At 40.3% G+C, this 12,982-nt stretch overlaps 1 protein-coding gene across 3 annotated transcripts; it reads left to right on the top strand.

The window, feature by feature from the left end:
* The first annotated feature begins 762 nt into the window (after positions 1-762).
* On the top strand, positions 763-12,857 carry zc3h4 (zinc finger CCCH-type containing 4). Of its 3 annotated transcripts, none has more exons than XM_058745016.1 (14): positions 763-1,072; positions 4,089-4,320; positions 5,906-6,013; positions 6,205-6,436; positions 6,655-6,800; positions 7,139-7,235; positions 7,354-7,490; positions 7,583-7,684; positions 7,882-7,993; positions 8,115-8,224; positions 8,319-8,764; positions 8,853-9,193; positions 9,402-9,644; positions 10,100-12,857. In XM_058745016.1, the coding sequence occupies exons 1-14, from the start codon at positions 993-995 to the stop codon at positions 11,713-11,715; spliced, it is 4,002 nt and encodes a 1,333-aa protein (XP_058600999.1). In that variant the 5' UTR covers positions 763-992; the 3' UTR covers positions 11,716-12,857. The 3 variants fall into 3 exon arrangements, with proteins under 3 accessions (XP_058600999.1, XP_058600998.1, XP_058601000.1); XM_058745015.1 differs by having other exon boundaries at positions 7,139-7,259; XM_058745017.1 differs by lacking the exon at positions 763-1,072 and adding an exon at positions 1,121-2,476 and having other exon boundaries at positions 7,139-7,259.
* The last annotated feature ends 125 nt before the right edge of the window (positions 12,858-12,982 follow it).

Below are 12,982 nucleotides of genomic sequence, written 5' to 3'. Positions count from 1 at the left end.
AAGCCAATTATGTTTAGGTACCATAATTGGAAATGCTGTCCTTTGTCATTCTGTTATAGTATAATTAATAAACTGAACATAAATAAAAATTCAAAGAATCTTCTTTATTTTTAAACATTGCCAACGAACCTATTCAGTATCATAAGATCATAATACTTGACTTTACTTTCATTTAAAACATAATTTAGCAGTGTAATCTGCAAAATAGCCTATTAATAGTCTTACAGGGAGGTAAAATATGACACAAATATGTTTATTGAAATGTACACCACAGTTTACATCATTAAATTATTGTTTACTTGGTGCATGCTCACTAAATACAATATTAAATTGTCTATACAAAACTATTTCAGGAAGAGAATAACTAAATAATTACTAAAGCAGAATTGCAGTGTTGCTGCTGTTTACGTCCAACTTCTCAGCCAGGGGGCCTGAGCAAACTTCCAAAGGGGTCTTAAAATTGTTTAAATGATTATTTTTTTATAATTTACATTAATAATATTATTAATATGTTAAAACAATCTAACTTTGCTAAAAAAAAAAAAATTAATCAGGAGACTGATTTATTTTTATTTTTTTTAATTGAAGATCATACAGATATTGAAACTTCTGGAATCACAATATGAATTGTGGATAATTAATAAAATGTATTATACAAGGGCCTTCGATTAAAAAAAAACAAAAAAAAACGTATTTGTTCTTCGTGACCCGATCGGTCATTTCCGTGACAGAGGACGTCACGTCGCATAAGCCCGCCCCTTCTCCTCGGAGAAGAAGCGTCGCCATTTTAAGTGAATGAGTTTCATTTCACATCGCAACTGTAGGACGGAGAACCTCAGGAACGTTTTCAACCTGTTTCTCTTTTAAACTGTTAGTTGGGAATTGACTACTATGAACTGAATCTCTTCCTAAAGCCAATCAACAAGTAGATCAAAGTCAAGTAACGCATAAGACAGTTGATTTTTTGCACTGAATGTAGTACGTTAGAGGAAATGGCTGTGGAAAGCATGACTGTCCATCCAAACTCCCCAACAGCCAACCACGAACACAACAGTCTTCTCACTGACGAAAGGTCGAGTAATATCATCATATTTCTATCCAACTATTGATTTGTCCTTTGCTTTTTTTTCCAAAAACAAAAAGCACGGGCATTTGCTTTTTTTCTTTCAAAGGGATTAAAGTCGCCTTTTCTGGGAACGTACAGAGGTAACGAAACGCCATCTTGAAACGTTACACAGCGCAATCTGGAAGGTCATAAGCGAATCAGGAAAACATTCAGAATATGATCAAATTTACGTTTTCAGCCACTTTTCGAAGCTTTTTAAGCGATCGAAGACCAAGGGGCCACCACTACGCCAAAACATTGGTCCAGTAATTCAGTGTTTTCATCACAGATACAGAACAGACGGACAAAAGAAAAACACGTTTTTGGGTATTAACACAAAATTAAAATTCGACTTAAAACGCACTGTATGTAATGTGGCGGATAACTGGTAAAATACATCCCCGGCAGCGCATTAAGGAATTTGTATGTTTAACCATCGCGAGGCCTGGACAACGCTAAAGCTAGCAGCGCTAACAGTTAGCAGACGGCTTACAATTGAAATACAACAATAACACGGCTAACGGAAGCTAATGAGAAGCGACGGACTAGCATGGTTTAAAACTTGTCCGCTTGATTAATCATTCTTTTATTTTACTTAATTAGTCGTCGAATAATCAGTTTATCTTTACGGAATAGCATTATTTACACTAGGCGATGTTAATTTGTAACAGTTTAGCACTTAGCATGTATGGTAAGTGTCACGAGCTACGCACATAGAATTATTGGGGACCTTACTAAATTAACTTAAACAAGTTATATATGCTTATTTCTTTAGGGTTTTGCATGTTTGAGTTTTGCGTTTGTATTTTAAAGTTAATGACTTTAACGTAAACTCTATAATGTCACTGCTATATTTCCAAATAGTAAGTTCTTGGAGTTTATTTTTTAAAAATATACATTTTTCGTAAAGCTATTTAGGAAATCCAATTTTTAACGTCTCGATCATTTAACTTGAGAAATTGTATTAACTGTACGACATTTTAATGATGCGAACCAATAATGGAAATTATTTGTTCCCTTATTTTAAAGCCGTTTTGGCTTATTTAATACTGTTCCTCAAGTCATCCGCGTCAATTCATTTGTTGACAGTAACAAAAATAATATAGCTTGTTAATAATTTGTTACATGTTCCACAATAGGTTCCCCTGTTTTTTCATATTCTAATTTTGTGGTGATCTAGTTAGTTTTGGGTGCACATACATCCCTCATGAACCAGTGCTTTCTCCAATGTCTCAAAAGCATTCAAGGTCTTTCCAAAACATGAAGCAAAACACAAAGGTGCTTAATCATACCACCATTGTCTGCAAATGCCCAAAAATGCAACCTCTCACCTCCCTTGAAAGTCATTTATGCATAAATTAGTATTTCACAGTAAGTATTTTCAGTTTGTTAACAGAAATTTAAAGGCCAACATTTTGTCTTTGCATGAAATGTGCCTTATTACTTGGATACTTACAGTAAATTTGTTAACTTTTTTTTAAATTAGAGGTAGTTGTTAAACTGTCTGACTGCCAACACTTTATATGTCTTTATATGCAGTTGTCAGTTTTCCCAAGGTGCATTAATAATATTAGTAAATAACACAAGTGTGGCCCTTATAATGTATTGTCTGGTCCGTGTCTAACCATATTTTTTTACACTTCAGTATGTACCATAACTTGCAGGAGTGAAAGACTATGCATGCAAGTGAAGTTGTGGTTGTTAAAAACCTTTAGGTCTCTTCACCTTCTCTTAGATAACTGCTAAAGCTTGTAGATTTTTATTCACAATTCTTGTAGTAGAGTCTTTTTGGCAAATAGAGACGAAGGGATTTGTAGTTGATGCAGTTATAATTCATGAATAGATTCCCTCTGTAGTACGTTTAGGACTTAACTAACTGTTCAGAGAAGCAGATGACAAGAGTTTAGCTTCATTAAATGAAAGATCTGATTCACAAAGTCAGTTGAAACAGAAGTTTGTATATTTATTGTAATTGTAAAAAGCTTTGGAATCATCTTAAAATATCCACATAAGGTGAAGATTTAAGTAAAATGAGTTTTGTCTTCCAGTAAAGTTCATAGAAATTAGTTGATTAAGACCCTCGTGCAGACTTTAGACTGTTTGTAACATGTCTGGGTGTATTAAATTGTCATCACTTGATGATTGCTTTTTTTGTACTAGTTAAAGAGACTGGGATACATTATAAGAATTATGCGAATGTGTCAGCTGATTTACCTTCTGTGGTAATAATTTCTCTTTCTTTTTTAAATTATATCTCACCCACGGCTTTGCATTGCAGTTCATCTGGTTGCACATGTGCTCTTGTCAGAAGCTGCATTGCACAGACCTGTTGTTTTTATAGGCCAAAGTTGAGGGGTTAGGTGATAATGTTTTGTCAGTGCTGCTTTGTCTTATGTGGCAACTCCTTATCGCTGGATAGGAGTTTTAAAGGGCTGTCCTGCCTGAATGTAATGTGTTTATTCTGTATATACTTATATACATTTTAGATCTCCTATAAACAGAGTGGCTTTGAGTTGTTCTCAGTAGGGCACAAATGAGCAGTGAACATTTGACACCCTTAGTATGACGACTGAAGCAACTAAATTAAAGTATTGCGTCTGTAGATTGGCAGCCCTGTTTATAAAGAGATCTCTCTTGCCCTTCATCTCTACCCTCACTGTCTATAGTTTGAAGATCAGTTAAGACATCTCAATTTTCCTTAGTTATCTACAATGTAATGACAAGTGAATTGTTAATAGCCCAACCAGTGGAAATTGTCTTGTCAGAATTAAGAATGAAGGCCCACTTAAAAAGCAGTTAATAGATTGAATGTTCTGTTCTGCACAGTATATGACAACAGTATCCTTTTAGAAATTAACCAGTTATCATAGACTAGAAGCAAGTAAGAGTTCTCCAAAGGCAGTGAGTCAAAATAAATTAATACGGAATTTCCTGTGTAATCCTGTTCTGAGTTGTGACATCCTTTTTGTATTTTGTCAAACAGGCAAGAAGATGGGGAACTGGAAGAAGGGGAGCTGGAGGATGACGGTGGAGAGGCAGAGATGCCCAGTGGTGAGGGAGCTGATCCCCAGGATAAACCTCGCCGAAGCAAGGAGCGCCATGCCAGTGAATCAGATGATGAAAAGTCACATCGGCGGAGGAGAAAGAGAAAGAGGGAGAGAGAGCGTGAAAAAGAAAAAAGGAGGGCCAAGAAAAAGCGTAAATCTAAGCATAAAGTACGTCTTTTTGTTAATATGTTTTTTAAAAGTCTCTTATGCTCACCAGGGCTGCTTTTATTTAATCAAAATATAGTACAGGGTTTCCGTGGGGTCTTAAAAAGTCTTAAATTTAGTTGTATCAAATTTAAGACCTTAAAAAGTTTTAAATTGTACAAGAAAGTCTTAATTATGATTTCAAGATTTTGGAAATGGAAAGACCAGAATTGCGATATGGCTGAATGTGACAATTAAACTTCAAAAGGCTATGATTTCATTAAATAAACATGAGCGCTGTAAGTTTAAAGTCCGGTGCTGCGCTGCTTTGTGTACTGCCTTTACTGGGAAAATCGTTATATTTCTGCCAAACGTGACACCTGCTGGCAGAGAATGAATCAGTTAACATAGGTTAAACTAGTGCGCGTACAAGTGCCTTCTTTCACTGCACGATTCTATTAAAATGCATTTAGAATGATCACAAACACAGCCACAGCACAGTTTTGCGTCTCTGAGCAACACGACAGGGTTTCGTTCTTGAATGAATCAACTGTTTAAATGATTCGGTTCAGTTTGACTCAAAAGATGATGCACACTTTTATAAAAAATGGCTTAAAGGTATAAATGCCCATAAAACTTAATGGAAAAGATTAATTTCTATCACTGCTGTGAACTGACCACACAGAATATGAAGAATATCAAAAAAATTCAGGAGTCAGCTGTCCAAGGTAATCTTTAAGATACCAGCACAATAACACACTCATCAAAATATCGTCTAATTATCATTTTCGATAAATCCTGGAAAATATCACGATATAATTTTTTGTCAATATTGCACACCCCTAATTCATGTTATTTAATCTGTATAATAATTTATTGATGATAATTGTTTAAATCAATATAATTAATACTTTTGACTTATCCATTTTCTTAAATTATGGTTTAAAGGCTGAAATGTAAAGTTTATCATTTTATAAAACTTTTTGTTTTTGTGAAAACTTGTATCTGAATTGTAAATTATGCTTTTTACAGTCATTTTGCAGTTTAATATGGTACTATAGACATTGTCCTACCCCGCTCATATGGTATTAATATTATTTGTGCAGGTCTTAAAAAGTCTTAAATTTGAGCTTAAAAATCCAGCAGAAACCCTGCAGTAAAAACAGTTAATATTGTGTAATTTTACTATAATAACACTTTCTATTTTAATATATTTTAAAATGTAATTTATTTCTGTGATGGCAAAGCTGAATTTAAGCAACAATTCCTCCATTTTCAGTGTCACATGATCCTTTAGAAATCATTGTGATATGATTTGCTGCTCAAGAAACATTTCTTATTATTAATGTGGAAAACAGTTGCTGATTAATGTTTGTGGAAACTGAGATTAATTTTTTCATCAGGATTTTTTTATTTATAAAAATGTTCAAAAGAATAGCGTTTATTTAAAATTGAAATATTTTGTAACACTATAAATGTCACATTTGATCAATTTAATGTGTCCTAGCTGAATAAAAGTATTAATTTCTTTTGAAAAAATCCTACTGATCCACAAACCTTTGAATGGCAGTGTATATCATCTTCTCAAATATATTTTTTTGTAATGCAGCGTCACGCATCCTCCAGCGATGACCACTCGGACTTCAGTGATGAATCAGATTACAGTCCCAGTGAAAAGAGGAAATACAGGGAATACAGCCCTCAGTATCCTCCCACTGTAAGTAATACATTATTTTTGTTTAGGTCAGTCAATCAGGGGCGTGTTTCCCAAAAGCATCGTTAGCTAACTATGGTTGTTAGTTCCATTGAACTCTATTGGTAACGATGGAACTTGAGACCATAGTTGCTTCTGGGAAACACCCCAGATTAGGTTTTAATCCCAGCCTGTATTTTGGTCACTATTTTTAGTCTCAAGGAGGTTACCCTCCTGCTCCCTCTGGTCATGGAGGTCCCATGCCAAAGAAAGGTGGCTATATGAAGATGGACAAGCAGGGGTATGGAGGCTATGATGACTACGAGGAGGAAACATATGAAGGTGAAGAGGATGAGGAAATGGGTGATGATGACTATGATGATTTCACCAAGGAACTGAACCAATACCGCAAGGCCAAAGAGGTTGGCGGTGGTCCACGTGGCAGAGGTGAATGTTAATTTCATGGTCATGGCTGAATGTTTTGATGCATATTAACAAAAGTGGCATACTTCATTTCTAATAATATTCAGGTAGGCTAGATGTTTGGAGTTTGTCACATGTTCACTGTCTGCATACTTCATCTGACTCAAAGAAGTGTGTGAACTCACACCAGCGTGTCAGCATTTGTGTGATTACATCTGGTGACCTTTATTACTGTCACACAGGTGGCAAAAACCGCATGAAAAACCACAGAGGTCGAGGCAGAGGAGCAATGAGGGGACGTGGTGGGAGAGGAGGAGGCAGAGGGAGAGGACGGGGCAAAATGGGAGGAGAGAATGACGATGGTGATGGCATGTACGATGAGATGGAGGTGGGTCATGATTCACAAGTTATTAACTTTATCAGGTTATTATCAGGGAATTTTGTGATTTCCAAATCTAGAAAAGGAAATGACCAAAATCCTAAGAAAACACCATAGAAAATTCTATAGGGGATATAGATCTACTACAAAATAGATAAAATTGCATTTTGCGAGTAGTTATTTTCTAAAAATCATACGTGACTGAAAAAGACAGGATTCATCCAGGATTCTATCACATACCTGGGATTATCCTATCTGTCATTACTACTTGGCAAGTTGTACAAATTAAATCAGGCATTTTGTCTTTGACTTAACCTTAAGACATGTTGTTGTTGTTTTTTGAATAGTATGTAGATGATGACTTTGACAACATGGGAGACGATGACTATGATGACTACTCAAAAGAGCTAAATCAATACAGGAAATCAAAGGACAGAGGGCGGGGTGAGTTCTGCTTGAATAAAAGATGTAAGAACACACCTAAATCTCAGATAAGCATTGAAGGTAAAGTATTATTTTTTTGAGTGTTTGTAATTTCTAACCTTATTTTTGTTTTCTTCAGGTGGAAAAGGTGGGCGAGGTCGTGGGAGAGGCAAAGGAGGTCGAGGAATGAACCGGGGTAGAGGGAGAAATCGAGGGAGGGGCCGTGGAGGAGACCAAGGTCCCGATGAAGATAACAGCGGAGATATGGACATGGGGGTAAGACAGTTCTTCAGATTGCCCACTTGGTTCATAATTAATCAGCAAAACATAAATTAGCAACTGAATTATTTCTTCTCTGACTGCTTTAGGATGGATCTGGAGGCCCCAGGAGGAATGATCAGGAGAAACACGGGCCAGACAAGAAGGGGAAAGCCATCTGTAAATACTATATTGAGGGGCGCTGTACATGGGTAAGCTAACTTTGGCGGATGTTACATATAGAATTGATTGTAACACAATCTAGAAGTCACTGTCTTTGAGAGCATTAAAATAAAGTTTTGTATGTTTAAATTGGTCATGTTTGACTAATAAGATAATGCAAAATCACATACGACTTTGCGGACAACATGAGTTATTTGTGTATTAAATGCTGTCAATGTATCATCAGGGTGACCACTGTAACTTCAGTCATGACATTGAGCTGCCTAAGAAGAAAGAACTCTGCAAGTTCTACATCACTGGCTTCTGTGCGCGAGCAGAAAACTGTCCCTACATGCATGATATCCTTTGGTCATTTTGCTTGCTTGTATGAGAACTAATGAGAACATTAGTACTTATCTAAATAAGGACATTGTAATGGTACATTCATGCACTCGAAATATCTCCTTGACTCCACTGCACGTGATTTCCCTTGCAAGCTATTCCATACCACAGGGAACTGTGTGAATGGTGAGGAGTGTATGTTCTCCCATGAGGCCCTAACAGAAGATACTCAGGAGCTGCTGGATAAGGTGATCTTCACAGATATTTTAAATTCAGATGTTGTTCTCTTATTGTTGTGTCTGTGCACCTAGAGTAACACTGCTCCTCTTTTTTTCATTGAAGATGCTGGCAGAGGATGCAGAAGCTGGTGCAGAAGATGAGAAAGAGGTTGAGGAACTTAAAAAGCAAGGCATTAACCCTCTTCCAAAACCACCCCCTGGTGTTGGTCTTCTCCCAACTCCACCAAGACCTACTCCGGGGGATTCCTCTGCACCCGCAGACTTCGGAATACCTGGTGCCCCACATGGTAATATTCCTCCAAGTGGTCCAACAGCTCCAGGCCCTGGTGTTGGCCCTGTTCCTGGTCCTGGAGTTGGGCCATGCATAGGCCCTCCTCCTCCCTGCCCAGATGGAAGCACCTTCCAAGGGCCACCAAACCCCAACGGCGGTCCTCCGCCACCTATGGGTCCACCACCTGCTTGTGGAGGAAATGCTGGAAAGAAGATTCCATCCTTGTTTGAGATTGTGGTCAAGCCCACAGGACAGCTTGCACAAAAACTTGGTGTCAGGTTAGCTATCTTTATCTTTCTGTCAAGTGATCTTGGTTTACTTACTAGATGAATACAGAATATACTGACACAGATGCACTCTTTACAGAGGACCAGGTCCTGGCAATGCTGCTGCAGGTGCTGCAGGACCTCAGGGACCTCCTGCAGGTCCCCCAGGTGCACCTCCACCTCGCTTTCCTGGGGTCCCACCACCAGGACACATGGGTCCGGGTGGTCCTCATGATATGCCTCCGATGGGCCCACCTAACATGAATCAAGGCCCTCCATCAATGGGCACAGGACTGCCAATGATGCAGAACTTTGGCCCGGGAGAAGGACCACCAAACCCGGGCATGATGCCTCCAGGTGGTGGAGCACCTGGTAACAACTTTTATGATAACTTCTACCAGCAACAGCAAGCCATGTCGATAGATGGAAGTGGAAGAGATGGTGAGTTCATTTTGTATTTTAACTTCAGTTCTTTTATCCAAATTAACTTTTATCAGTACATGCATTGCCTGAGAGTCGGACTCGTGTCCTTGTTGCTTGCACCATGCTGTATTGTTTGAGCTGATGTGAGCTGCTTTATTGTCCTACTCTGTTCTACTTCTGAAACAAGATATTAGTATTCAGCCCCATTCTTCACCTCCCTGTACAGGTGACAACTTTCAAGGTGTGGGTGGTGGAAACTTCAATGATCAGTCACCTGGGAACCAGAACTCTGGAAGCATAGAGGGTGTAGCTAATGTAGGCCCATCTAATCAGCCTGGGATAACAGTGCCAGATTTCCTGCCCCCAGCGCAGCGTGTGCTGTTTATGAGACTCCAGCAGAAACAACAGGAGGATGAGGAGAGAGCCAGGAGGTTGGCTGAAGGAGGAGGAACTGAGAGGGAGAATGAAGGTACTAATGAAAAACATTGCCTTTGCTTGCAGCATTTAATACAATATCATATGACATATATTTTTTGCAGTATCAACTCCCATTGCTTTTATACAAGAATGTTTACTCTTTACCAAAGTACTTTACAAGGAAGCTTGATTTTTAGATTTACATTTTTGTCATACAGATAGCTGAGGTTTTCTAAGCGCTAACTTCAAATGTATATGTTGCCAAGGCTATTTCTGGGAAGGAAACATCTCAAGGGCTCTGCTCAAAGCTTGACCCTGCCCAGGACCTCATAATACTGTAAACATCCTCTGGCCTGGGGTTGTGCAATCTTGCCACAAAAAAATCTTGTCCCTCCACTAGGTGGTGCTTTCTTGCACTGAGTGAAACTGTGATGTTTTCAGATGAGACTGCCAGTTAAAAGAAAGTCCCATTGATCTCTGAATCTATGCACTTCCATTTACTTACAGGAGATTCAGCAAACTGGTATTCCAGTGAAGATGAGGATGGTGGTGGCAGTGTCACTTCCATTCTTAAAACCTTGCGGCAACAAACACAGACCCAAGGCCCTGCCAAGCCGGACGGAGCTCCCAGTGACCCCCGTCTACAAAAATCTCAGCCGGCACAGGCACCCAGCCGGCCAGCAGACCCCCGGCTAGCACGAGACCCACGACTATCCCGCAACACCGACTCCTCTCAGGCACCCGAAGCCAGTGCTTCATCCTCTCTATCTCCTACCCCTTCAGACCCCCGTCTTGCCCGGCATGCAGCCGCCCATGCTCCTAAACCCGAGCCCCCACTTGTGTACAAACCCCCGCCGTTGACCGCCCCAGCCAGTAATGAAGAAGAGGAAGGTGAGAGGATGCTGAGGGACAAGCCCGTGCCCATCCCCCTTGACCCTTTAATGGGCATGGCTTTGCGTGATCCCCGCTCCCAACTACAGCAGTTCAGCCACATCAAAAAGGATGTAGTACTGAACAAGCCTTCATTTTCTAAGGCAGTGCTGTGGAGTCCTGAAGACCTCATCCCTATTCCCATTCCTAAACAAGACTTGCTCCCACTGCCCCCTGGCATCCCTCCAGTTACGGCCATAGATCCTCGTTTGTCCCGCACACAGCCCCAGCACCAATCTGTTTCTCTCCCTCCTACTGCTCCTCCTGCTGAGCAGTCGAATCAGTCCTCCTCTTCCCTACCAGACTTTGAACTGCTCTCCCGCATCCTCAAAACTGTCAACGCCTCTTCATCCAGTCCTTCTCAAGGCGCTTCTACAGGAATCTCATCACCTCCGTCCGTCTCTGCCGAGAAGCCTGTTGACCCTCGCATGGCACGAAAAGCCCCTGCCGACCCTCGACTCCAGCCCCAAAAATCTGCCCTGAAGTCCACTTTGGAGGCATCTGCTCCTCAAGGGTCTCCCCCAGCTGCCTCCTTATCTCCACCTTCCTCCAGCCCCACCATCGCACCCTACGACCCTCGGCTGCTATCAGCAGGAGGGTCAGTTCGAAGTGTGGGAGCTGGTGGCGTAGGTAGCAGCAGCAGCAGCAGTAGCGTGCTGAGCGGTATCAGTCTATACGATCCTCGGACTCAGGGCTCAGACAAAGCCGAGGGTTCAGGGGCCTCTAGAAACACTAGTCCTCCCCCTGAGCCCAAGTCAAGCGAAAGTACAGCGGCTTCAACTAAACCCAAGTCTAAAGAGCCCCTGTTTGTGCGCAAGTCTGCACTGGACCAACCAGAACCAGAGAAGAGCTCGACGGAGCAGACTACGGATCGTTACAACAGCTACAACCGCCCTCGACCCAAACCTTCACCTTCGCCCAATGCAGGGACTGTTGCAGGGGCCCCTGCCACAGGTGGTCCATCCGCAACTGGTCAAGGCCCTGCTGGTTCTGCAGAGCAGCCTGCAGGAGTCCACAATCTTCCTGTATCCACACTGTTCACCATGGTAAAGCAGGTCAACAAACCGAGCGGCACTGGCAGCCCGTTTGGCGGCAATAGCCCAGCACAGCCTGACGTAGCTGAACAGGACAATGCCTCTCTAAAAGACGTTTTCAAAGGCTTTGACCCCACAGCGTCACCGTTTTGCCAGTGAACTCTACTGAGCCGCTTTAGGACTTTTAGGTGTGCGGCTTCACAGATACCCGATATATAAAGATATTCACTCTTGGCAGGTTACACACCACAGTATTCACATATAGATTTCTATTGGACGGTTGGGATTGGGAGGGACTATATCTGTACTAGTGAGAGAAAGATAAAAAGTAAATGTCTATTTTAAAACCAAATGAGAAATGTTTAAATAAAATGTTCATTTTAAGGACCTCTATGGGTGTGTACATCAAGAAACACTGAATTACATTAATTTTGGCGTTACGAAAGATAAACACTTTCATCAGCCTATATTAAATGGGTTCATTGGATTATGACCCATTATCCTCACCATATCATCCTGCTCGAGTTTGCCGGCTGACTTTTTCGTTCCACCTGGCTTCAGGGAGACTTTATTTACTGCCACTCCCTTTGCCTGCTGCGGTGGAGCTGAACTAGTTCACGTTGTTCTCCGGTACTTTTCATTTGCTTCCCACCAGTGATTTAGATCTTTTTAAGAAGTTTTAGCTCCGTTTCCTCTCTGCTTAGACTAGTTAGCTCATTTTTCATGTCTGTATGGATGCCCCGTATATTCCTATTGCTTCAAATTCATTTAGTCTGTTGATGCCACTCCACAGATGAGACCTACCGTTGTATGTGTTTGTGTCACATGTGAAATCATTTTAATTTATTTTTTATACTTAAGCGGTCTGCTCCTTTTTTTTTTTTTTTCTTTGTAACGTGGCTGTCAGATTGAACAGTTTTATGAATGTGTATATATATATATAAATATAAATATATATACATGTGTATAGTACATATTCTTCCCATCTGGTTTGTAAATTAACTTGAATTGTGCAACAGCTAATGTTGATGGAATATATATCATGTAATTTTTTTGTTTTCTCACAGCTCTGTCACGCTTTCCTTGGAACAGGTGGTATGTCTCAATGACTGCTCTGAAGTATCTTGGGTTTTTTTGTTTGTTTTTGGGTTGCCTCTGCAAAATGACGGCTTTGTAAATTGAAAAGTGTCCATATTTGACAAAAGGTATCATTTTGTAACCATTCATTGTAGGTGATGTTGTGAAGTATTTAATAAAGGCAATACCAGATTGAAAACGAGCAGGACCTCAAACATTGAGTGAATCAGTGGTGTTGGTTGTATCATGGTTCTTTCGTCCATCTGTGCGATCATGATATGAGTCATTTCCTCTAGATTCCAGGTCTACGACATTCCTTACTCTTTACTGTTGGTATGCTTTTAAAAAG

Source organism: Onychostoma macrolepis, chromosome 15, assembly GCF_012432095.1.
Source record: "Onychostoma macrolepis isolate SWU-2019 chromosome 15, ASM1243209v1, whole genome shotgun sequence".
Classification (NCBI taxonomy): Eukaryota; Metazoa; Chordata; class Actinopteri; order Cypriniformes; family Cyprinidae; genus Onychostoma; species Onychostoma macrolepis.
The sequence above is the reverse complement of the archived record's forward strand: the minus strand, read 5'-3'. Positions and strand labels throughout refer to the sequence as shown.